The 23,655-nt window shown below is 33.3% G+C and overlaps 1 protein-coding gene across 1 annotated transcript; it reads left to right on the top strand.

Moving 5' to 3' along the window:
- The first annotated feature begins 274 nt into the window (after positions 1-274).
- LOC148938384 (uncharacterized) lies at positions 275-1,246 on the top strand. The gene has a single exon (XM_089107837.1). The coding sequence runs from the start codon at positions 275-277 to the stop codon at positions 1,244-1,246; it is 972 nt and encodes a 323-aa protein (XP_088963963.1).
- The last annotated feature ends 22,409 nt before the right edge of the window (positions 1,247-23,655 follow it).

The raw sequence follows: 23,655 nt of genomic DNA, 5'->3' as shown, positions 1-23,655 counted from the left end.
CGTTCAATTTAAACCAATAGAGCAAATAATGTTAGGTTCCAGTGATATTTTAACTAGCAATAGGAAACAATTCAATCACAGTCTGGGGGACACCAAGAAGTTCTATGCTATCTTGGGTTACCTGCCAAGCTAAATAATAATATTCAGTTCCCAATGCTCCACAAGATCAAGCAATGTGATATAGTGTTCGGTATTTTTAGATTCAGGTTGTCATAGGTCGATAATTAGTAATAGACTGTTTAACCAAATCCCCCCTCAATTTTGACAAAATTTTATGCCAACTTTAGCTCGTATAAAATCACTAGGGTCCAAGTCCCTGCCAATTACTGGGAAAGTCATGCTTCCACTTTGTGTTTCCGACAAGAACCGACAGAAGAGCTTAGATTGGGAGTTTTTTATTTTTCCTAATGTGGATTATGAGGTAATTTTCAGATGGGACATTTTGTATGCTCTGAATTCCACAATTAACCTCCATACAAATACCATTACATTTGGGTTATCAGCTAAACAGATTAACCCCTGCAATTTTCAGTCGTTTTGCACATGTAGTGTTGTATTACCAAATGCCCTTTCAGTTGGCCTTGGAACTATGAAAATTATTCAATTAAATTTTAAATCTAGAGATAGTAATGACGTTACAAATGGTTCTACAGTTTTATTCTACCCTTTAGATGATTTAGTAGACAATTTGAAATGTTCAGTACACGTGGTCACTCTTAATGCTAGTTTGGTGGCTATCTTTAATGATAGGGACACGGTAATAAAACTGTCTCGCAGCACGATTTTAGAAGAGTTTGAAGAAATTTCTAATGATTCGATTGAGACCACTAAGGCAGATATAAAAATAGAAAACGAGATAAGTTCGTCACAAAAGGAGGAATGGGATGATGATACTTTTATTAACGGTTTCCAGCTAGATCATCTCACTGGTAAGCCTTTACTGAAAGGTAAACTGTGCAGCCTTCTAGTTAAATATAACCAAATTTTTTCGCGCCATAGTTATGACATAGGAAAGAATGACCTGTTTAAAAACAAAGTTGTAATTGATCCAAATGTTCCACCTCCACAACCAAAATCATTCAATTTAGCACTTGCCATGCAAGACGTCCTACAAAAGCATATCGCTGCGCTTTTAAAGGCTGGTGTCATCAGACCTGGACGAAGTGAATTTTGTAGCCCCATTTTCCTAATTGGAAAGGTGAAAAATGGTGAGATTGCTCCAAAAAAACAAATGGAATTTGGATAACTCGAGAATAATTTGGGACATGAGAGGTATTAATAAAATGATCAAAGATTCAGCGTGGCCTATGCCTCTTATCAAAAAAGTCCTTCAGAAATTAAGCACCAAAAATAAATACTCCATTTTGGACATGAATCATGCGTATTATAATGTCGAATTACATAACGATTTGCAAAAATATTTTTCATTTAACTCACCAGAAGAAAAGAATTACACTTTTATGAAGGCTTTAGAAGGGTCATATATCTCCGTTCGAGCCTTTAGTCAGTGGGCGAGCATTTTATTTGATAGCGAAAGTTTTGAAAATATTGTGACATTATACATTGCTGTTACTTGAGTTACGAGTAGGGGTGACGATAATGATCATTTGGCAGACCTTGAAAAAGTGTTTGAAAGGCTTTTGCAAAATAATGTTAAATTGGGAATGAATAAATGCTAATTCTTCACTGAGCGTCTGGAACTATTAGGACATGAAGTGACTCCAGCGGGCATTGCGCCGCTCAAGAACAAACTTGACGCCATAAAAGCCATTCAACCTCCCAGAGATATAGCGGAACTTAGAAGTTTCTTAGGGCTAACAAATTGGTACCGCTCCTTCTATTTGAATTACACAAAATTATCGGCACCACTAACGAAGCTACTCAGAAAAGAGTCAAATTGGTCTTGGGGAAAAGATGAACAAGAGAGTTTTGACTCGTTAAAAATGGAAATAAGCAACCCAAATTCTGTATTTTTTATCGTTCCCTGATCTGTCAGAGAACGCTTCATTTTGGATTGCGGTAGATACATCCGGTAATGCTTGTGGCGGTCTCCTTCTACAGACAGATGTCACCGGACGGTTTAGGCTAGTCTCCACATTCAGTAAAGTTCCAGGATGAGCACACAATTGCATAAAACCTTTTTCAACGGGATGTCTCATGGACTCTTTTAAGATCTCGCCCAGCCCCTGAAAACGTCCTTGTCCCAAAATGTACCTGATAAAAATTTTGAGATATCTGTCTTGCTCAAAACAATCAAAAATTTAAATAGTTATAAATCTTGGTTGAGGAAACCCCCCACCGCCCTTGGGGAAAGAGTCATTTTTGACGCAAGTTATCCATTTTTAACAAATCAGGCATTAGGAAAAGAAGGCATATTAGATTTTGAATTAAAAAAAAGCTTAGAGTATTAACGCGAAACTTTAAGGAAATGTTGAGAGGGATGTTGAACACAATCGAAACAAACTGTTCTTTTTGGTTGTGAAAAGGCAACATCAGTAACGTCTAAGGAATGACTGGGGGATATATACGTTGAAAATTTCAAGGAATGTTGAGGGGATGCTGATGAAAGATCGGAGGTCAACCAGACTCTCTCTCCTTGTCCTTTTTAGTGCATCCCTCTCCTGTAATGATATCTAATTTCAATTTTTAATTTTATTTAAACTGGTCCATGTATTTAGTTACTATGACTCCTTGCAATTTAAGACTTACAATAATTAGATCCTCTGCAAAGTCTACCAAAGCATTAGGCACATTGTATATCAAGGTTAATAAAAGGGTCTATATGCACTATTTTAGGAATGGTTAAAGGAATTCACTTTGTACTTTCGGGACCACTACTGCTACTACTACTGTAGTTGTGATTGCGAATACTTACGACTGTTACTCTGACTACTTGAAACATGTTGCATGTTTGACTTCTTGCAACTTCGACCACCTCTATTTTACACCAGTACCGTGTCCACTATGTGTATCAAGGTTGTCAAATGGGTTTACCTGCAATATCTCGGGAGCGGCAAAGGGTAATAGCTTACTATTGTCAGGACCGCTATTGCTACTTCTTTGACTGTAACTGTATCTACTTGTGACAACGACGATCTTCAGCTGCAACTATAACGACTTGGGACTAATTGCAATTGCAACTATTTATGATAGTGGCCACTTATTTTTGAATCTATTTATATCTGCTAGTGTGACTACTTGCACCTTTTACTATTTGTAACTCTAACTACTTTTGACTCAGGATTAAAGAAAAATATTGGTCGTGAATATTAATAATTTAGATTAAGTGTTTTTTATGTGGCATGACTGTTATTGATTGCAACTCTTAACGTAACTAATCGTGATTAATTCCTAAACTTATCACTCTTGATTGTGTGCGCTTAAGCCCACGACTAATTACAACTAACACTATTTGCGAGTCTGACAACAAAAGACTACAATTGTGATGACTTTCCGCTGTGAATGTAATTAGACTGTTTCTCCGGCTGCGATTGGGACTCTGACTCTTGAAACTATTGCAACTTTTGCTATTACAACTAAAATTATTGAGCTAAAAAAAAAAATAATATCCTTTATATCAAAATGATACAGTGCATCCAGGTAGCCAAAAAAATCTAATCCGCATTACCTCAAGAGTACCCAAGGTTATTAATTTACGTATATCATTTAATACTAAGTGGATGTTGAACTCAATCAGAAGATTCTAATTTGGACCAAAATCAGAAGATCGGTAAGTTATTCTTTTATCAGAAGGGTGTATCTTCAATTTTTAATAGAAAATATTAATTAAACATTCAAGTCAAAATTAAAACATAGAAAAATCGGTACAAACAGGAGTTTGGCTACTGCCCCCTCCCCTACCCATAAATGTCTAATTATGTCATTTGCACCCAAACATGTACACACATGTACACACATGTACACACATGTACACTCATGTACAAACATGTACACAAATTTACAAACATTTAAACTTAATTATACACATGTACACTCATGTACAAAAATTATCACATTTTTCTACACATGTACACACATGTACACACAACATGTACACACATGTGCACAAAGGTACACACATATACACACATGCACACGAATAGAAATTAAGCACACAGATGTATACACAAAATTACAAACATGTACAAACAGGCTCAACCATGTACAATACCGCAAGACAATGTACACACATGATCAACCATATACACACATGTTCAAACATGTACGAACATGTTCACACATGCACTCATATTTACAAACACGTACTCACATGTACACAAATATACACACATGTACACCAATGTAAATCTGGTAAAAAAATGCTTAAAAATGATCCATCATTTACAAAAATTTAAACATATTTTAACACATTTACACACTTGAGAAACCATTTTAGCACATTTACACACCGCTCCAAACATTTACACTCATGTGCCAACATTTACACACATTTACAAACATGCACACTCATTTAAACAAATATGAACACATGTGTATAAAAGACATTACACTCGTGTATACTCATGTACTTACCTGTACACACGTCTACACACATGTAAACACAACTAAACACAAATACAAACATGTACACACATGTACACACAGACACACAAATCTTAACACTGTTACACATTTACATTCAGATTAATGTATACAAATTTACACTCTTGTTAATACACGTAAAAACATGTCCAAACATGTAAACACATGTACACTGATGTACAAACGTGTAAACACATTTACACACATCTACACACATGTACACACATTTATACACATGTACGCTGAACAGTCGAATCAAGAGAATTTATTTGGAGATTTTCACTTACAATTCCATTTTTTCGCAAAGCCTATACCTCCCTAATTTAAGTATAAGTATTGGTACCATGGGAACGTTTGTACATATTATTTTGCGTTTTTTCGATGTTTTTGTAAATGTCTTATGTGCTATATTTGGTATATTTTCAATTGCTATTCCAATTTTTTAGAAAAGACTTGAACTAACTAATTGAAGTGAATGACTTGGTCACATTGGAACGTATGTTCATCTTATTTTGATTATTTTCGTTTGAAAATAAAATGTCATAAGATTTAAAATTTTTAGTTGTTAACTTTCTAGAAAATTTTGTTAGCCAAGCCTTTCACTACTTAATTGTTGTATATGACTTAGTAATCTGTTAACGTCTTTAACGCGTATTTTGATTAGGTACGTTTGAAGAAAAAATGAAAAGCAAGTTTAAGTGAAATACGTGAGTGAATTTCTATTACTATACCATTTTTTTAGCCAAGCCATATCAACACTAATGGAAGGTTTTGAAAGTGTACCCTTTGAAATGAATTACATCGTATTTTGCGTATTTTCGTTGGAAAATAATCTGTATTAAGAGCTATATTTGTGAGTTTGTCACTGACAAATCCATTTTTTTAGCCAATCCTTGACCTAGCTAAGTGAAGGATATGAATTAGAACCCTGGTACCGTATTTAAATCATATTTTGCTTATTTTTGTTGGAAAAAACAAGTACATAACAGAATATGAAATATATTCTAAAATTTTTTACCGACAAAACAATTTTTTTAGCAACGCTTTGTACTACCTATTGGAAGGGCATGTCATTGTACCAGAGGAACGACTTGTAATCGTAATTGTATTATTGTCGGCTGAAAAAACACTTGAAAACAGTCATAAAAGATATTTTTTTTAGTTAGTCCATTACAATACCATTTTTTAGCCACGCCTTTAACTCCCTAATTGAAGGATATGAATGAGAACCATGGGAACGTATTATCATCGTATTTTGCTAATTTTCGTTGGAAATATATCTTAAAAGCCATATAAAGTTATATATTTGAGTGTTTTTATCTGAAAATACCATTTTCTTAGCAACGATTTGTAATCACTCAGTGTAGGATCTGAATTAGAACAACGGGCACTAATGCACTTCGTATTTTGCTTATGGTCGTTTGAATATAAACTTAATTAATATCTTTATTTTTGTTATTTTCACTTTCAATTCAATTCTTTTTAGCAAAGCCTTGACCTCCCTAATTGAAGGATATGAATTAGAACAATGGGAACGAATTTACATCGTATTTTGCGTATTTTTGTTTTAATTAAAAATGTCTTAATTGCTATATTATTTAGATTTTCAATGACACTACCATTTTTTTAGCACCGCTTTTTAAAACCTCATTGAAGTATCTGACTTATACAAATGGGACAGTCGTTTAATCTTATTTTGATAATTTTCTTTTTTCATTAAACTGACTTAAGATCTATATTTTTGAGTTTTTATCTGACAATAAAATTTTTTTATCCAAGCCTTGACCTACCTAATTGAAGGATAATTATTTGTAAAATTTGAACTAATTATAATCTTATTAAGATAATTAAATTTTTTATTAAATAAGAATTAAGTTATAAATATGATTTTTTTAATCATAAAATAAAATTTTTTTATAACATATATGTAATAAATCATTTTAGGAACATTAGTAGAATCCGGTTTTTTCCTGGGACCACGGGTTTTCAGGAAATAAAACCTTTGGGCAGGACACTCCCCCCACAGTCTTCAGGGCAAGGGTTATAAGTTGTGCCCTGGGGGCATATATGTTTCTATTGGGATCTTTGTTTTATAAACATGAAAAAGGGCTCATTCGATTGGAAGTTTAAAGGTCTAGTGCCCTTTTCAATAGTCAAAAGTGATGTGAGGGCAACTAAACCCCTCTCTCGCCCACCTTTTCCCAAAACCCATCCAATCAAATTTTTTTGATAGCCACTTGGTTCAGCGTTATTGATTTCCAGATATAAATTATGTTTTTGAGGAGGACACTCCCCCAGAGCCCTCAGGGCAAGGGTGACAAGTTATGCCCTGGGGACATATAAGGTTCTTATAGAACGCGTTGTCGTATAAACTTCAAAAAGGGCTCATTCGATTGGAAATTGAAATGGCTAGTGCTCCTTTTAATAGTCGAAAGTGATTGAAGGGCAACTTACCCCCCTCTCACGCCCACCATTTCCCCAAACACATCCAATCAAAATTTTTAGATATCCATTTTGTTTAACGTAGTTGAAAGTTCTGGAAATTAGGTCTTTCAGGATGATAACCTCATCAGAGCCCTCAGTGCAAGGGTGTAAGTTATGCCCTGGGGGCATAAAAGGTTTAAATAGAATGTTGTTGTACAAATTTCGAAATAGCTTCATTTGATTGGAAATTGAAATTACCCTTTTTAATACTCGAAAGTGATTGGAGGGCAACTTACCCCCCTCTCACGCCCACTATTTTCCCAAACTCATTCAATCACAGTTTAGAGATAGCCATTTTGTTCAACGTAGTTGAAAGGATGACGTAGTTTGGAAATTATGTATTTAAGGATGACAAACCCCCCAGAGCCCCCAGGGCAAAGGTTGTCAGTTATGCCCTGGGGGCATATAAGGTTTTTACAGATAGAGTTTACAGATAGGTTTTTACAGATCGACCAAACGTTTACTCTTAAGCTAATAATTGAGAAGGGCTTCAGTCATCAAACCCTTTTGATTCTCAGTTTTATAGATTAGGAGAAAGCGTTCGATTCAGCTGATAGAAGAGCTATAGCGAATGCCTTATCCTTCTATGGTTCACCAGAAAAGTATATTAAAGGAATTAGTTCTAAATATGAGAATAACACTGCTGCGGTTAATGTAATAATTGGGGCTAGTGGCTCGTTTTGTACAATATGCAGAGTTAAATAGGGTTGTGTTTTATCCCCATTTATATGGATTGTTCTGATGGACTTTGTTTGAAGCAGCACAGGAAAGGTAATGGGAGAAGACGGAATCAAACGGGGAAGAAAAATTTTTCTGACTAAGATAATTGTCAGTTAGGAATCAGAAGGTCGTATCCGTAATTGTAAATTTTCAGAAAAGCAAAAAAACCTCACAGCTGTTATGTTTCTCTTTGGATAAACATAAAACAAAAACGGATTGATATGAATTGATTTTACATATACATCTGTTTTGTTTTCCTGTTATATAAATAAATATTTGGGACGTTTTTTTTGTTGTTCTGAAAATATTAAATTATGGACATATGACCTATTGTTGAACAACAGAAGTTATGCTTATTATTTAAGCGTCCTAGATGAAAATGTGAGCAAAGTGAATGAACTTTTAGAAGGATGTAAAGAAATATTTAAGAGTAATGAGAACTTTCTGGGTGGGTGTAAAGAGGGAGGCTTTGAAAAGAATGGGACAGAAGGGGAGCGTGCGTAGCTCTGTTAGCCTCAGGTGGCTTGGTGATGTGGTGAATTGTTAGTACTGGTAGCAGTGGTAATAGTAATAGTCATAGTAACATGAGTAGCATTAGCAATAGTAGCAGTTATAGTAATAAAATTGTAGTTTTTTGGCCTGGTTCAACATCCCCTCCTTATATCCTGATTAAATATAAAAAATCTGGTGTTTGTTCAACTGAAATTAAGGAAGAACATTGAAACTTTCTACGAGCAGGAATCTTTTCGTTTAGGATGTGGGCTGCCTTCTCGTCAATACCTCAATGTTCACGCTAAAGATTTTTATTACTCTTTAAAAAAGCTTCTTGTTATTTTAATTAAACAGCCTTTGTGTTTTAAGGAGATTTTCTTACAGAATTTGATAAGAAAGTCAAACTTTAGCGTACCTTTAAACTTTAAGTTTAAACTTTAAACTTTTAAGTACCTTTAAACTTTGAGTATTGAAAGGGCGGGGAGGGGGGGGGGGCTTTCCGCAGATATGAAAATATTTCTCCTCCGTAAAACACCCCCCCCAGGAATTTACAATGGACAATTCCATCCTTACTGAAACTTCCCTCCGAATAATTTCGTAACCGCTGTGAAAATTTACTCCCACTGACATGGACAAAAAACCAACAGAGAAAAATCCAAGCAAAAAAAAAAAAAAAAAAAAAAAAAAAAAAAAAAACAAACAAAAAAACGAGACTGCGGCCAAAAGACAAAATACGAAAACTGTAAAACAACGCGGATTTTTCGCCTGAATCAAAACAAGGTGTCTTCAGCAGGAGAGAAACAGAAGAAGAACAAGATAAAAAACCAAACAAAAACTAAAAACAAATAAAACTACCAACCAATAAAATATGCAATTGGTGCAAACTAATCTAAGTAGGGAAAAGGTGCTATTAGTTACTTCAGTGAGAACACCAGAGCAACTGCTGCAAGGTAAGACAAGGTAAACTATCGTCTAACCACTAGATATTCTTTAATTTTGTCTAATAATTTGGCTCGAAAACATGGCCTATTATTGTTAAGTAAAACTCTAGAAAAAACACTGAGTTCCAAAAATAGGCGATTGACCAATACTTTCGCAATGGTTTTTGTCTTTTCATGTTTAATTGGAAAAGCGCATGAATATGAATTAAAATGGTCTACTATGGTTATTACACACCTGTTTCCTTTCCTGGAAACTGGTAAACTTCCCCCGGATCCCCAAACGTCTATTAACATTATTTCTCCTACCCCTGAAGGGGTGGGGTATTGACCTAATTCAGCCCTAGGGGTCTTTGGTGGCGACTTTTGATTGGTACAATCTTGCCAGCATTGTATAAAAGATTTCATTTTGGGGAAAACTTTTGGAAAATAAAATTTTCCCTTCAGTCTCCCCATAGTGTTTGCTTTGAAGATGTTTGTTTCTGCTTGTCAGATGTTTGTTTTCCGGCTATCTTTTCTTGCTGCTCCCAGCTTTTATTTCTGAAGGAAAAATGTCCTGAATTTTTGAATGTAACACATAATTATTCAAGTTCATGCAGCTGAAGTTCATCCATTTCAGGCACAGAATCCATGAGTGCATTCTATCTTTTTCTACGCATCTGCGTTGATTGAACAAACCTAAAGTTTTTAAAAAAAACTTCGCTATTGTCAATATTTGTACAGAGAACTCCAAAACTGTGTAAAGTCGTATCTGATGTACCCACAAATAAGCCTCCAGTTGCTGAGGTTGTAGAGGTCTTAGAAGAACCTTCGCCAAACTTTGAGCATGGAATGGTAGTTACCTTGCTAGCAGGCACTACGTCTAAAGTAGAAGGAGCTGTTGTTGGAGCACTAGTTTCACATAAGGCTCCTGAGGGCCTTCCAGCTGAAGCAGAAACCGGAAGCTGAAGCACAGTAAAACATCTTTTTATCATTTATTTTTTTATTCATTCTGTTGAGCATCTTTCTGATCATAGATGGTTTTTCTTTTTTTTTCATTTTACAATTCTTGATTGAGCCTTTTCTCCATTTTTTCTATTGTACCCAACTCTTTGGGGGGATAAAAATCTTTCTAATAGCCAAAGTTCGAGCAAAGCTGCTCGAAGTTTTGCTAATTCGAGCAACGCTAAAAGCAAAGTACATTTACTTTCCCCCTCTAATACGGTCTTTTCGTTTTTTTTTGTATTTTGCAACCTTATTTAGTCTCCTCGACCCAGTTTTTCCGACGACCACCAGTTGTTGTGATGGTTCTTTTTATGGTATTTGGATGTTTTAGTCGTAGATGCCTTTATTCTCCCTTTATAGGGGAGATTAACTCTGGCCCTAAGGTAATTGAACTTTGGTAGCGTGCCTTAAGCTATGACCGAACTAATGAGGAGTACCAACTTGGTATGTTCGAGAGGCTAAAAGTAGATCGTTGAGAGGTTTTCGATAATACAATACTTTTATTCATTTTTACATGTAATATAATTGGATATATTCTGTCTACTGGGACTGGCTGTCCCAAGTAGACCACAAGTCTAAAAAAAACAACAATAATATATAAATAGATACTTAGACACACAATGATAAGACAAAGTCCCATAGTATTTCTAAAACAGCGGACCAGAGGTCAGTCTGGCATATAGTTAGTATAAGATTTTCCCTTCCGATAAAATGTATCTTTTATACATTTTTATCAACCACACCTTCCCACGTATACGCTAGGAAGTGGTAATTTCTCAATTTCCCGTTAAACAGAATTTAGCAGGATATGTTCTCTTTTTTTTTTAAAGTATTCATATTTTTTCATCTAAAGTTTTTGTGTTAGAAAATTACTGTAGTTTTTCAGCTAATTTTTTTTTTGAACACCTCATTCATTTTTGCCTTGCATTTGCTAGTTCTCATTACTTCCTCAAAATGCAATTTTTATAATAAATTTGTTGCCAATTTTATCCTAGGTTTAATTACTATTTTATTTGCCAAAGAAGAGAGGCAATAATTCCCTTGCAAGGCTAAATAACTTTGAATTGGGTGCTCCGTATCTGCGGTTTATTGATAAGCTCGAGTCTGGGAGAATTACAAGAATGCATTTATGTTCATTACTGCGAGTGAAAGGTTATATTTTATTTTCAAATAAAAAGTGGATACGTTTAGTTTCTGTTAGGGTTCGACGGCTTGGGATTTGGGTGTTTGGGTTGGTACAGGTGAAAACCAATTGTTTAAGCTATGGATCTCCTGTGCCAATTAGTTTTCTCAGATCCAATACATCGCTAGAGTAAAAATAATTATCTCTAGCAACTATGGTTTTCTTGCGATGATGGGTATAATTTTTGGATTATTTTTTACTGTGTTTGTTGTTGGGTTTTACTGCCTGGTAAGTTTTTTTTTTAGGTTAAAATTTTTTTTTTCGCTTTTCGTTTCCTTTACCTCTTTTTAATTTTTAAGATTATTCCAATTTTTGCTTAAACCATTATAGAAATTATTTAAGATTTCTTTTTTTTCTTTTCACAATTTGTAACTAATAAAAAAAATATTCTCTTTGACTATAACTAATTATAATAGGATTACAGCTAGGTTTTAAATGTCTGGATTCAGGTAAACTCTCGCTATATTTTATTATTATTATTTTTTTTTAATTTCTTCAAAACAATTTTTTTTCCAATTTGACTGAAAGTGTCACCTCAAAAGAGTCTAAGGTTAGTATACGCTTTGCGTGAGCTTAACAACAAGAGACTAGCAGTGATTGACCTCAACTCTAAATTTTCTAGCTTCCAATGACCCTATTTTAGTATACTGACCTTCGTTTTATTTTTTTTTGATTATCCCCCCTTCAAATATATAATTGAGGGAAAACGATGTTGTCTATGTGCCGATTAAAAAGAAAATATTGACATTTATTAAGTGGCTTTTTTGATCGTTTGATTTCCATTTAATATTTTTTTTTATTATTATTGTTTTTTTAAAATATTAATATGGGGGGGGCTGCGCTGGTTCTGTCTTTTTATGTTTCCTGGTCCGAGTTATGGACTCCAAATTTTTGCTTTTCTTCTTTATAATGTTCGCAAGTTTTTCTGTGGTTCCTATAGTGTGTTTTACAAGGCTCTGAGTCTGAGTGCTGTTTTGTTTCTTAGTCAAATAGCTTCAGTCTTTGTTTCTCTTGATTTTTAGCCTTTTTCATAATTGTTTTAGCAACTTGTGTGGCTGACAAAGGAACTTCTTGCTGCGCCATTGGTTTCTTTACTGTTCTCTCTATTTTGTCTCCACAAGGAAGGTGTTGTTAAGCGATGGCCCAGGTTTAGCTATATAAAATTCCGTAGAATAATATTTGGTTCTACATTCTGTTAGCTCATGTCTGCTTGATTGTACTTGATCCAAGAATCATATTTGCGCTACAACTGTAGGTAAGTCTAGTGTATTAAAATCAGATAATTCTTTGGTTACTTCCAATTTTCCTTCCTCTTTGGATCTAAACTTTAGTTTTTTATGTGTTAAACCAGTAGGGTGGGTTTGGGGCTCTTTTATGTCATTTTCATTGCTAGTAACCGATGAATATTGAACTTTTCTTTTTTTCTCTTGTTTGTTGGGGAAAGTTTGCTGCCAAGACAGGGCTAAATATTCCTTCCTCTTCTTCCAACTGTTGTTGTCTGTAAAAAAGTCATAAGATTCATGTGGTCATCTGATATATATTGCTGAGATCGTGTCTTTAATTTTTCCTTCTGGAAGTAAAGGCTCTGTTCCACTATTTCGACAAATATCCCTTTTTTATTCTAGTATGGGATATTACTTCTTCATTTTTCGTATGCTGAGGTTTTAGAACATATATTAAGTTATTTGGTAGAATTTGCGTAATTCTATACGGTCCATCCCATTTTGGGTTTAACTTTTTTGTTCCTTCCAGATTCTTTTTGTAAACATAAACCAAATCTCCTATACAGCAAATCGTTTTATTTTTGCTTGTCTTGTCATATTTTTTTTTAGTTCTGTTTTCGCATCTTTCAGATTCCCTTTAACTTGTTCCATACTTTTTTTCAATCGCATCGCTATCTCTTACTTCTAGAGGACTAAGTTGTAGCATATTCTGTAATTTTGTATTTCTTCAACAAAAATTCTGAGATGTCTCACGTGCTACAAAAAATGGTATTTCTTTTCAAGCACGTAAAATAGTTTTATTTGTTCCAAAGACTACGAATGTTGAATGTTCATCACAATTTTTATTTTACTCTCTTGTATGTATTTCCAGCATGTAAGCTAAGTCCAAATGCTGGCGTTCAATCTTCCAATTAGCTGCTGCAAGGTATGACTAGGTAAACCATCGTCTAACCCCAAGATATTCTGTAATTTTGTCTAATATTTTGGCTTTAAAGCATGGTGCAGTGTCGGTCAGTAAAACTCTCGGAATAACCCCGTGTTCCAAAATAGGCAATTAACCAAAACTTTCCCAATACTTTTCTTGTTTTCTTTTTCAATTGAAGCAGTATATGGATATAATTCCAAACGTTCTACTTTGGTTTTTACACACCTGTTTCCTTTCCTGGAAACTGTTAAACTTCCCCTGGATCCCCAAACGTCTATTGACATTATTTCTCCTACCCCTGTAGGGGTTGGGTATTGACCTAATTCCGACTTAGGGGTCTTTGGTGGCGACTTGTTTTTTGTGCACTCTTGCCAGCTTTGTATAAAAGATTTCATTTTGGAGAAAACTTTTGGAAAATAAAATTTTCCGTTTAGTTCCACCATAGTTTTTGCTTTGAAGATGTTTGTTTCTGCTTGTCTGATGTTTGTTGTCCAGCTATCTTTTCTTGCTGCTCCCAGCTTTTATTTCTGAGGGAATAATGTCCTGAATGTTGAATGTAACACATAATTATTCAACTTCATGCTGCTGAAGCTCCTCCATTTCAGGCACAGAATCCATGTGTGCATTACTTTTTCCCTACGCATCTGCGGTGATTGAACAAACTTAAGGTTTTTAAAAAAAAACTTCGCTATTATCCATATTTATACAGAGAACTCCAAAACTGAGTAAATTTGTATCTGATGTACCCTCAAATAAGCCTCCAGTTTCTAGGGTTGTAGAGGCCTTAGAAGGATCTTCGCTAAACTTTGAGCATGAAACGGCAGTTACCTCGCTAGCAGGCACTGCATCTAAAGTAGAAAAATCTTTTGTTGGAGTACTAGTTTCACGTAAGACTCCTGAGGGCTTTCCAGCCGAAACAGAAACCGGAAGCTGATGCTCAGTAAAACATCATTTTGTAATTTATTTTTTTTTTAATTTATCCTGTTGAGTATTCGTCTGTTCATATATGGTTTTTCTTTTTTTTCATTTTACAATTCTTTATTGAGCCTTTTGCCAATTTTTTCTATTGTCCCAAATATTTGGGGGGGATAAAGATCTATTTATAATAGACAAAGGTTTAGAATGGAAGCTCGAAGCTTTTCTAATTCTAGCGCCGCTAAAAGCAAAGTACATTTACTTTTCCCCTCTATTATGGTCAGTTCGTTTTTTTTTGTATTTTGCATACTTATTTAGTCTCCTCGACCCAGTTTTTCCAACGATCGTAAGTTGTTGTGATTGTTTATTGTATGGTGTTTGGGTGTTTCAGCTATAGATGCCTTTATTATTTCTTTATAGGGGAGATAAACTCTTGCCCTAAGGTAATTAAACTTTGGTAGCGTTCCTTATGCAATGATCAAACTAATAGGCTTACTGACTGTGTATGTTCAACAAGCTAAAAATAGATCGTAGAGATTTTTTCGAAAATACAATAATTTTATTTATTAAACATATAATATAATCGGATATATTCTGTCTACTGGGACTGGCTGTTCCAAGTAAACCACAAGTCTCAAACAAACAAAAATAATAAATAAATAGATACTTACACACTTACGATGATAAAACAAAGTCCCAAAGTATTTCTAAAACAATGGACCAGAGGTCAGTCTGGCCTATAATTAGTATAAGATTTTTCCTTCTGATAAAATATATCTTTTATACATTTTTATCAACCACTCCTTCCCGCATATTCGCTAGGATGTGGCAATTTCCCAGTTTCCTGTTAAACAGAAATTAGCAGGATAGGTTCCTTATCTTAATAAAAAAGTAGTATTTAAACACCTCATATTTGCGCCATATATATTTTTACAAAATTAAAAATTAATTAAATTAGAAGGCTTTACCACAATACTCCCCATTTAAAGAAGAATTTTCCCAATTCTCAATATTTTACTTTTAAAACAATTTAATTTCGTTTACAGTTATTTTGCTGCCATCTTTGGGTCATTATGTGCATCTACCCTCAATGGGTTTCCTTAGGGTTATGTTTCTGGTCCATTATTGGCCATGTTCTTTTTTTTTTATTTTTTTTTTGTCGAAGGATTTCAATTTTGAATTCATCCTTGTTTCTATTTTTCTCTGTCTCTAGGACTGACAATTACTATTTTACCCTCTTAATCTGCATCGTCTGTTTTACTTGACCCCAAGCGGCTTAAACATAATATTAGTGGTTTTTCTTAAATTAGAAAAATTTTGTGATTTTTTGAGTTTAAATTTAATTCCCATTAATAATTTAATTTATCTGTGTGACGTAGTTGATATAACGAGTATTTTTTTTTGTTTTAGAAATGCCTTGGTTAAATTACATATAACATTATTGACTTTAAAATTTTCATATATAATTTTTTTTTCACATATTTCAATAACATAAGCCATTTGGCTATGTATCACATTTTCTAGGCCTAAATTAAGTCCTGTTTTATCTCACTTTCGATGATTTTGCAGTAGTCTGTAGTTTCCAAATATAAGTTGATCTAATATGATCTCGTTTCTAATGGTATTAGGATATAATTAAACTGGCCTTGAAATTTGCTACTTTCCAAAAATATGTCAAAGAAATGATTGAGAAGTGGAAACAAAAGAATGATATTAAAAACTTGATTTCCAAAAAAATATAGCTAAGAGTGTATCTAAAATAAACATTCACATTAGTATACATATAAATCATATATTTTTACATATATAGTAGAGAGAAAAACTCAATTTCGTACAGTTTTTTTCTTTTTTTTTCTCTCTCTTTTAATTACTCCAAAAATAATGTCTTACTTGAATAGAAACATTATGTTTATTGTTGGATCCTTCTTTTCAATCTAAATACTTAATTATTTATTTTACAAAAAAAAAATTAATACTTTGACTCGAGGTCTAACATTTGCATATAAAATTACATCAATAGATAAAATTTAAATTAAATTAAAAATATAGAATATGAATAACAATTGTATAATATACTTACACAATGATTTCTGAGTAACAAAGCTTAGATAAAACATTTATGAACAAATACATCGTTCTAAATTTTGAAAAGATATTTTAAAACACTATATAGTAATTGAAATATACACAAAGCATTTTTATCAATGTAAATTTCTCAAAAAGCAACACTAAAATGTGTTGTAACTCTTTTTTTTTCCATTAGCAAAATGCTCAAAATACCAATTTAATTACAATCAAGAGTATTACTACTATCATAGCAAATAATTCGCTTCACTATTTATCTTACTCTTTTATTTTCATATTTATGCACTCGTAGTGCCAACCGCCGTCGTCTACGATGGCTGATAAAAGTTCTTTTTTTTAAAATTAATTAATTTCTTTCTGAGAGATTTGGGTTCTGTGCAAAGAGAGACTCTTACATCCCTCCCTCTGGGGTTTGATGTTTCCTATAATATCAATATTTAAAAAGATATATAATCAATCAAATAACAAGTAAAGCAGTTATGAGATATCTGCTAATTATGGCTAATAAGCCTTGATAATTAGTGGTTGTTTCAACTTTCAGCTAAGAAAGCCTTTTTTTCCGGGAAGCGATTTACTGTTTGTTTCTTAGTAACACGATATCGCAAATATAATTACAGTTCTATGCGCTATGATGCGCAAAAAAAAATCATACTACGTCTATGCGCTACGCGCTACGTGTGCTCTAAGGGTTGTCAAAAACCTGAGACAAGTTTTTTTTGCATCAATCTTTTTTTGTTTCTGTTCAATCTAATAGGTTTATTAAGAACACGAGACACAACAATATATTATGTATATCTACACCTTTTATTTGTAGCTACAATCTTCCCATAGGCTCTTCCCTTTAGTAAAAAGCTGGTTCTTTTCAAAGGAATATATCCTTATCTCCATATTTCTTTTTTTTACGTACGGTAGTTTTTTTTTAAGACATATAAGTGAACATGAACTTTCTCGCTTTAACTTCTCAAATTTAAGTTGTATTGCCTTAAATTTAGAATTCAACTTGTGTCCTTTTGTATAACAATTTCTGTTACTTCACTTCCTTTGTTCTATATTTTTTAACTTGATCCCTTTTTTTCTTTTTTTTCGATATTTCAATAGAACCTAAAGGTTTTTTCAAGTCTTTTCTGCTTTTTCGGTAAAATATATCTTTTTTTTAAGCCTATATTTATATATTCCATGTTCTTTTTCAATAAGCTTATAAGTTTTTATGCTGATTGCCCTTTATGATTAATTTATTATCTCCATATTTCTAAGAGGTAGGGGGGGGGGGTGTCTAATTTTTGCAACCTTTATTTTTTTGAAAATATTCAAATTTTTTTTTCTAACGTTTTTGTGTTAGAGAAGTACTGTAGTTTTTCAGCTAATTTTTTTTTTTAACACTTAATTAAGTTTTGCCTTGCATTTTCTAGTTCTCATTTCTTCCTTAAAATGCAATTTTTACGATATATTGGTTGCCAATTTTATCCTAGCTTTAATTACTATTTTATTTGCCAAAGAAGAGAGGCAATAATTCCCTTGCAAGAAGCCTTGACCTCCCTAATTGAAGGATATAAACTAGATTCATGGGAACGTATTTTCATCTTATTTTGCATAATTTCGTTGTAAAACAAACTGAAAAGCCATATTAAGATCTATATTTGTGAGTTTTTCACTGACAATTCTATTCTTTTAGCCAAGCTTTGACCACGTTAATTGAAGGATATGAACTAGATTCATGGGGACGTATTTTCATCGTATTTTGCGTTTTTTCAATGTAAAAAAAGCTTAATATCAATATTTATATATTTACTTTTGTTTTTTTCAAGGTTTATTCCATTTTTTAGAACAGCATTTACCACCAAAAAATACGAATATTAACTATTTTAATTTGATCTTTTTTTAATCTAATTTTGAAAATATACTAAGTAAAACAAACTTATATGCAATTTTGGGTTCTAGATTATTTAGTTTTTCAATGACACTTAAATTTTTTAGCCCAGCCTTGTCATCCTAATTGAAGGATATAAATTAGATTCATGGGAACGTATGTTAATCGTATTTTTCTCATTTCCGTTGTATCAAAATCATCATGGCCTTTTTCAGATCAATATCAGTGTGATTTTCACATAGAAGTCCATTTTTTTAGCAAAGCCTTGACCCTCCTCATAGACGAAGATGATTAAGGTGCAGGTAAACAAGTTTTTAGAGTCTTGCGCATAATTTCGTTGAAAAACATAATTGTTCAGCTTCATTCTGCTGAAGTTCCTCCATTTCAGGCACAGAATCCAGGAGTGCATTACTTTTTTTCCTACGCATCTGGGGTGGTTGAACAAACTTAAATTTTTTAAAAAAAACTTCGCCATTGTCCATATTTGTACAGACAACTCCAAAACTGAGTAAAGTCGTATCTTATGTACCCACAAATAAGCCTCCAGTTTCTGGGTTTGTAGAGGTCTTAGGAGCACCTTCGCCAAACTTTGAGCTTGGAATGGCAGTTACCTTGCTAGCAGGCACTGCGTCTAAAGTAGAAGGAGCTGTTGTTGGAGCACTAGTTTCACATAAGGCTCCTGAGGGCCTTCCAGCTGAAGCAGAAACCGGAAGCTGAAGCGCAGTAAAACATCCTTTTGTCATTTTTTTTTTTTTAAATTTATCCTGTTGAGCATTTGTCTGTTCATCGATGGTTTTTAATCTTTTTTCATTTTGCAGTTCTTGATTGAGGCTTTTGTCCATTTTTTCTCTTGTACCCAAATCTTTGAGGGGACACAGATCTATTTCTAATAGCCGAAATTTGAGCAAAGCTGCTCGAAGTTTTGCTAATTCGAGCACAGCTAAAAGCAAAGTACATTTACTTTCCCCTTCTATTACAGTCTTTTCGTTTTTTTTTTGTATTTTGCAACCTTATTTAGTCTACTCGACTCAGTTTTTCCAACGACCGCCAGTTGTTGTGATGGTTCATTGTATGGTATTTGGGTGTTGCAGCTGTAGATGCCTTTATTCTCCCTTTATAGGGGAGATTAACTCTTGCCCTAAGGTAATTAAACTTTGGTAGCGTGCCTTAGGCTATGACCAAACTAATGAGGCGTACCGACTGGGTATGTTCGAGAGGCTAAAAATAGATCGTTGAAAGTTTGTCGATAATACAGTACTTTTATTAATTTAACATATAATACAATCGGATATATTCTGTCTACTGGGACTGGCTGTCCCAAGTAGACCGTAAGTCTAAAAAAAAAACAACAATAATATATAAATAGATACTTAGACACACAATGATAAGACAAAGTCCCATAGTATTTCTAAAACAGTGGACCAGAGGTCAGTCCGGCATATAGTTAGTATAAAATTTTCCCTTCCGATAAAATGTATTTTATACATTTTTATCAACCACACCGTCCCACGTATACGCTAGGAAGTGGCAATTTCCCAGTTTCCCGTTAAACAGAATTTAGCAGGATATGTTCCTTATCTTAATAAAAAAGTGGTATTTCAAAACCCCATATTTGCGTCATATATATTTTTACTAAATTAATAATCTGGAAATCTGGTGCCATAATTAATTAAGAAAATCTGGTGCCTTCTTGGGACAATTTGCATCGAAAAAAAAATCCATATCTACCGATAATCAATATCTTTGTCTGAAGTTGTGATTCAATGTTTGGCAGAATGAAGATTGATCGAGTGAATATTCTTCTTTACTATGGTGGCATAATTAGTCAAGATGGTTAGAGCTCTGAAAGCATAACAAACGAATTCTGTTTTATTAAACACATCGTATTACAAATAATTATGTACTTCTTAACGTTCTTGAACAGAACCCGTTGTTTAGGAAAACTGTTCTTGTGAATCAAGGGGAGACTTACCCTCAAAATTTTTAATTAACTTTCAATTGCTCTGCTCTAGACTGTGAATTTCAACGCACTGAAATATAAATTTCATGTTTCATTGCAAGGGTGCAACTCATTTTAGCGAGTTTACGTTTACAAAAACTACACTTTGGCGAAGACGTCGTTTCGCTGCAAATGTCCATTATTATATTTGAAAAAACTAGTAAGCTGTAACAGTTTAATTAACGTAAATTATTTACTTTTTCAGTTGCGAAAAGTCTCACCGTATTGTGAAAGAATTTCAACTTCAAAGAAAAGAAGAACCGCGTCTATAGAAGTAAATCGGAGATGGCAGTTGGATTCTATTTAGAAGAAGAAGAGACTCAGCGATACCCAATTTAATACCAATCCCTTATGGCGAAGTAGAACAATACCAATTCTATATGGTAAAGTAGGACAAACGGTAGTAGACACCTTAAATATTAGAAACATATTAGAGCTAATTCCCAAATATTTTTTTATCTGGTTCATTCATAATCTATGCCCTTTGTGTACAATTTTTAAAGAGTGTTACATCCCTTATTCTTTATTTTTATGTATATTATTTGACTTCATTATATTTAAGGGAGGATTGCCAATGGCTTCAGTAGTTGTCTGTACAAATATGGACAATGGCGAAGTTTTTTTTTTAAACTTTAAGTTTGTTCAACCACCGCAGATTTGTAGGAAAAGAAGTAATGCACACATGGATTCTGTGCCTGAAATTGAGGAGCTTCAGCTGCATGAACTTGAATAATTATGTGTTACATTCGACATTCAGGACATTTTTCCGTCAGAAATAAAAGCTGGGAGCAGCAAGAAAAAATAGCTAGACAACAAACATCTGACAAGCAGAAACAAACATCTTCAAAGCAAAAACTATGGGGAGACTGAAGGGAAAATTTTATTTTCCAAAAATGTACTCCAAAGTAAAAGCTTTTATACAAAGCTGCCAAGATTGTGCCAAACAAAAGTCGCCACCGAAGACCCCTGGGGCTGAATTAGGTAATACCCCACCCCTTCAGGGGTCGGAGAAATAATGTTAATAGACGTTTGGGGATCCGGGGGAAGTTTACCAGTTTCCAGGAAAGGAAACAGGTGTGTACTAACCATAGTAGACCATTTTAATTCATATTTATGAATTAAAATGGCTTACTCAGAGCCTTGTAGACCACACTATAGGAACCACGGAAAAACTTGCCAATATTAAAAAGAATAAAAGCAAAAATTTGGAGCCCAGAACTCGGACCAGGAAACGGAGAAAGGCAAAACAAGCACAGCCCCGAGATGAATAATATTTGAATAAAACAATAATAAAAAAAATATATATTAAATAAAAATCAAACGAGTATAAAAGCCACTAAAGAAATATCTATATTTTCTTTTTTAATCGGTACATAGATAACATCAAGTTTTCCTTCAAAAATATATTTGAAGGGGGGAGATAATAAAAAAAAAAGATAAAACGAAGAAGGTTAGTTTACTGAAATAGGGTCATTGGAAGCTAGCAAATTTAAGGTTGAGCTCAATCACTGCTGGTCTCTCGTTGTTAAGTACATGCAATGCGTCTACTAACCTTTGACTCTTTGAGCTGACACTTTCAGTCGAATTGGAAAAAAAATTGTTTTGAAGAAATTAAAAAAAATAATAATAGGAAAATACAGCGAGAGTTTACATGAATCCGGACATGTACAAACTAGCTGTAATCTTATTATAATTAGTTATAGTCTAAGATAATATTTTTTTTTATTAGTTACAAATGGTGAAAAGAAAAAAAAAGAAATTTTAAAGAAGCGCTATAAAGGTTTAAGCAAAACTTATAATAAGCTTAGAAAGTAAAAAGGCTGCTAGTTAAAGGAAACGAAAAGCGAAAAAAATAAATTATAACCAAAAAAAAAAAAAATACCAGGAGGTAAAAGCCAACGACAAAATCCATTAAAAATCAGCCAAAAATTAACCCCATCATCGCAGGAAACACCACAGTAGTTCAAGATAATTATTTGAATTCTAGAGATGTATTGGATCTAAGATAAAGATTTGGTACAGGAGATCCCTAGTTTGAACAATTGGGTTTCACGTTGCCAACCCAAACACCCAAATCCCAAGCCGTTAAACCCTAACAGAAACTAAACGTATCCACTTTTTTTTAAAAAATAAAATATATAACCTTTCAAAACAAAAAAACTCGCAGTAATGAACATAAATGCATTCTTGTAATTCTCCCAGACTCAAGCTTATCAATAAACCGCAGATACGGAGCACCAAATTCAAAGTTATTTAGCCTTGCAACGGAATTATTGCCTCTCTTCTTTGGCAAATAAAATAGTAATTAAAGCTAGGATAAAATTGGCAACCAATATATCGTAAAAATTACATTTTAAGGAATAAATGAGAACTAGAAAATGCAAGGCAAAACTTAATTAGGTGTTCCAAAAAAAAAAATTAGCTGAAAAACTTCAGTACGTTTCAAACAGAAAAACTTTAGAAGAAAAAATTTGAATAATTTCAAAAAAATAAAGGTTGCAAAAATTAGACACCCCCCACCCCACCTCTTAGAAATATGGAGATAATGAATTTGATCATAAAGGGCAATCAGCAAAAAAATTAAAAGGTTATTGAAAAAAAAACATGTAATATATAAATATATGCTTTAAAAAAAAGATATTTTACTGAAAAAGCAGAAAAGACTTGAAAAAACCCTTAGGCTCCATTGAAATTCCGAAAAAAAAGAAAAAAAGGGATCAAGTTAAAAATATAGCCCGACGGAAGCGAAGTAAAAGAATTTGGTTGAAAAATGAACAAAATTTGAAGTCTAAATTTAAGGAAGGGCCAATTAATGTTGGTATTTTAAAGCTAAAACATTTATATTTGATTCTATGTATTATAAAAAAAACTACCGTACGTAAAAAAAAAATGGAGATTAGAATAAATTCTTTGGAAAAGAATCACCTTTTTACTAAAGGGAAGAGCCTATGGGAAGATTGTGACTACAAATAAAAAGTGTAGATATACATAATATATTGTAGTGTCTCGTGTTCTTAATAAACCTATTAGATTGAACAGAATCACAAGGAAAACTGCTGTTGGACCTACCAGACGCTTTTTATGGTGATCAAGCACCAAATAGACATTACTGAGGTGAGGGCGAAACAAGAAGGTAAAAAGTCAGAAAATTTCATCTCAAGCTTTTTCAAACTTATTCTCAAGCTACAAATTTAGCTATTGTTGAATATAGTTTTGAAAAAAAAAGATATATATTCTTTTAGAAACGGATAAATCTTGAATATTTGAATTACTACAGTTAAACCTGGTATTATGCAAA

This window comes from Artemia sp. Qi Xiang Cuo, unplaced genomic scaffold (genome assembly GCF_049724085.1).
Source record: "Artemia sp. Qi Xiang Cuo unplaced genomic scaffold, ASM4972408v1 HiC_scaffold_3420, whole genome shotgun sequence".
Classification (NCBI taxonomy): Eukaryota; Metazoa; Arthropoda; class Branchiopoda; order Anostraca; family Artemiidae; genus Artemia; species Artemia sp. Qi Xiang Cuo.
The sequence above is the reverse complement of the archived record's forward strand: the minus strand, read 5'-3'. Positions and strand labels throughout refer to the sequence as shown.